At 43.2% G+C, this 2,609-nt stretch overlaps 1 protein-coding gene across 1 annotated transcript; it reads left to right on the forward strand.

The window, feature by feature from the left end:
* Positions 1-352: 352 nt before the first annotated feature.
* LOC127452698 (piggyBac transposable element-derived protein 4-like) lies at positions 353-2,158 on the forward strand. Its single transcript, XM_051718315.1, has 2 exons — positions 353-1,163; positions 1,305-2,158. Exons 1-2 carry the CDS (start codon positions 353-355, stop codon positions 2,156-2,158), a joined length of 1,665 nt encoding a protein of 554 aa, XP_051574275.1.
* The last annotated feature ends 451 nt before the right edge of the window (positions 2,159-2,609 follow it).

Here is a 2,609-nt window from a genome sequence, read left to right on the forward strand (position 1 = left end):
AGAAAAAGTGAAACTTTGCCTTTGTTCATATTTCCATGAAAGCTGTACACCACCAGGGTACAAAGATTGTCTTAGGGTCATTTTTGACCCAGCAGTTATAAAATAATTTACACACCACAGAAACCACAAAGACACACACACACACACACACACACACACACACACACACACAAAATGAGAAATTGAGATTATGTGTGCTACTGATTGAACTCAGACAAAACTAAAACTTTCTTGTGCATGTGCAGCATCTCCCCTCCATGACCCCACACATGACTCAAGTTCACAGACAAAATAAAAACAATTTAAGGCAAAATAAACTAAATTTCAGATAAAATGAAAGCATTGTTTGCTAATGGGGAATGCAGTCAGAGGCTATAAAGGTGCTGCAAATGACAGTACCCCCAGTTCTCTCTTTGCTGAAGCCATGAGTACACATTTCAGTGCCCAACAGGTCGTAGATCTGATTTTTTCACATGTCCAAGAAGAACAAGAGAACAATGATTCAGAAGAGGAGGAGGTATCTGAAGAAGAAGATGGGGAAGAATACAACCCAGAGCACGATGCATCATCTTCAGATGAAGAAGAAATCCCCCAAGCTGAAAGAGAGACATTTTTGTCAAAGAACAGCAAAATAGCATGGTCCTTGTCACCATATGACAACCAGGGCAGGATGGCAGCACAAAATGTCATAAGGATGACCCCAGGACCCACAAGACATGCAGTTGCCCATGCTCAGGACATCGCCTCAACATTCTACATGTTCATCACACCAGCCATAGAAAAAATAATCCTAGAGATGACAAATTTGGAGGGTTTCCGTAAATATGGAGACAACTGGAAAAGGATGGATGAGACTGACCTGCGTGCCTACATAGGGCTGCTAATCTTAGCGGGTGTGTATAGGTCCCGAGGCGAGGCTACATGTAGTCTCTGGGATGCAGAGAGTGGAAGGGAGATTTTCCGTGCCACGATGCCACTGAAAGTCTTTCACACTTTCTCAAGAATGCTACGATTTGATAACCGTGAGTCAAGACCTGCAAGACATGTGAGAGCCAAACTAGCGGCCATAAGAGAGGTCTGGGAGAAGTGGGTGGAGCGTCTGCCATACCTCTACAACCCTGGGTCTGAAGTAACAGTGGATGAGCAACTGGTTCCATTCAGAGGTACATTTTTATTTTCATATCGGTAATGTAAGTGATTTTCACTATTAATTTTATTATGTATTGCTGTAATATCATTGATTTAAGTGATTGTTTTCTGTCACACTGATACTAATTACTGATAGTAATCTCTTTTGTCAAAAGGTCGCTGTCCTTTCCGGCAGTATATGCCCAGCAAGCCAGCAAAGTATGGCATCAAGATATGGGTGGCCTGTGATGCACAATCCAGCTACGCTTGGAAGATGCAAGTCTACACAGGGAAGCCGACCAGTGGAGGCCCGAAGAAGAACCAGGGGATGCGGGTTGTGCTTGATGTGACAGATGGACTTAGGGGGCACAATGTCACGTGTGACAATTTCTTCACCTCTTATGAGCTCAGCCAGCAGCTCCTGAAGAGGAAGATCACCATGGTTGGCACAGTTAGTAAGAACAAGCCAGAGCTCCCCCCTGCACTCCTCGCAACAAGGGGGAGAGAGGCCTTCTCATCTAAGTTTGCCTTCACCCCCACCACCATTCTGGTTTCTTACATTCCAAAGAGGAACAAGAATGTGGTCCTCCTGAGCACACTGCACAAAATGGCTGAGATCAGTGATCGTGAGGACAGGAAGCCAGCCATCATCCTGGACTACAACCACAACAAAGGAGGCGTGGACAACCTGGACAAGGTGATTGGAACATACAGCTGCAGGAGGATGACTGCCCGCTGGCCCCTGGTCATCTTCCATAACATCATTGATGTGTCCTCATACAATGCCTTCATGATATGGAACAAGATCAACCCTACCTGGATGCCTGATAAGTGGAACAAGAGGAGGATGTTCCTGGAGCAGCTGGGAAAGGCACTTGTAACCCCACACATTCAAAGAAGGGAGCGCCTCCCCCGCACAGCAGCCTCTGCAGTGCTTGTGAAAGCTGTTCAGGGGGCTGAATCTTGTCCTGATCCACCTGAGGCTGCAGCTTGGGCAGGCAAGAGGAGGAGATGCCAATTCTGCACCTGAAAGAAAGACTGTAAAACAAATACTATGTGCTGCACATGTGAGAAATACATCTGCAAAGTCCATGCGCACACACTTGCATACTCTCCTACATGTACTAATTAGAGTTGATTGATTTATGTTCTTCAAGTTTTTGTTTTGTATCTATTATCTTATTTTATTCTTATTTATTGTTGTTGTTTATACACCTTGTGGGTGGGGGCAATGGTTCGAAAAATGGGAGAACACTAGTATTTTGTAGTTGAATTCCTCATTGTACAATATATAAGAATATATCACTATGTTGCCAAAAAAGTTCAAGACTGTTATTGTTTCCCTTCAGTAAAATGCATTCAAAACTGCTTTCTGCAGTACAAGTGCTATCTCTTGCTAAACAATTAATGTTTACATCTATACAGTACCTTTAGCAATAATAATAATAATAATAATAATAATAATAATAATAATAATAATA

The sequence above is a fragment of the Myxocyprinus asiaticus genome, chromosome 15, assembly GCF_019703515.2.
Source record: "Myxocyprinus asiaticus isolate MX2 ecotype Aquarium Trade chromosome 15, UBuf_Myxa_2, whole genome shotgun sequence".
NCBI lineage: Eukaryota > Metazoa > Chordata > Actinopteri > Cypriniformes > Catostomidae > Myxocyprinus > Myxocyprinus asiaticus.

What these genes read in the sequence shown, in the direction of transcription:
- LOC127452698 (XM_051718315.1), top strand. Translation starts at nt 353, where the DNA reads ATGGGGAATGCAGTCAGAGGCTATAAAGGTGCTGCAAATGACAGTACC. An exon ending in GCAACTGGTTCCATTCAGAG is followed by an intron (nt 1,164 to 1,304) that starts GTACATTTTTAT and finishes TTTTGTCAAAAG; the next exon opens with GTCGCTGTCCTTTCCGGCAG.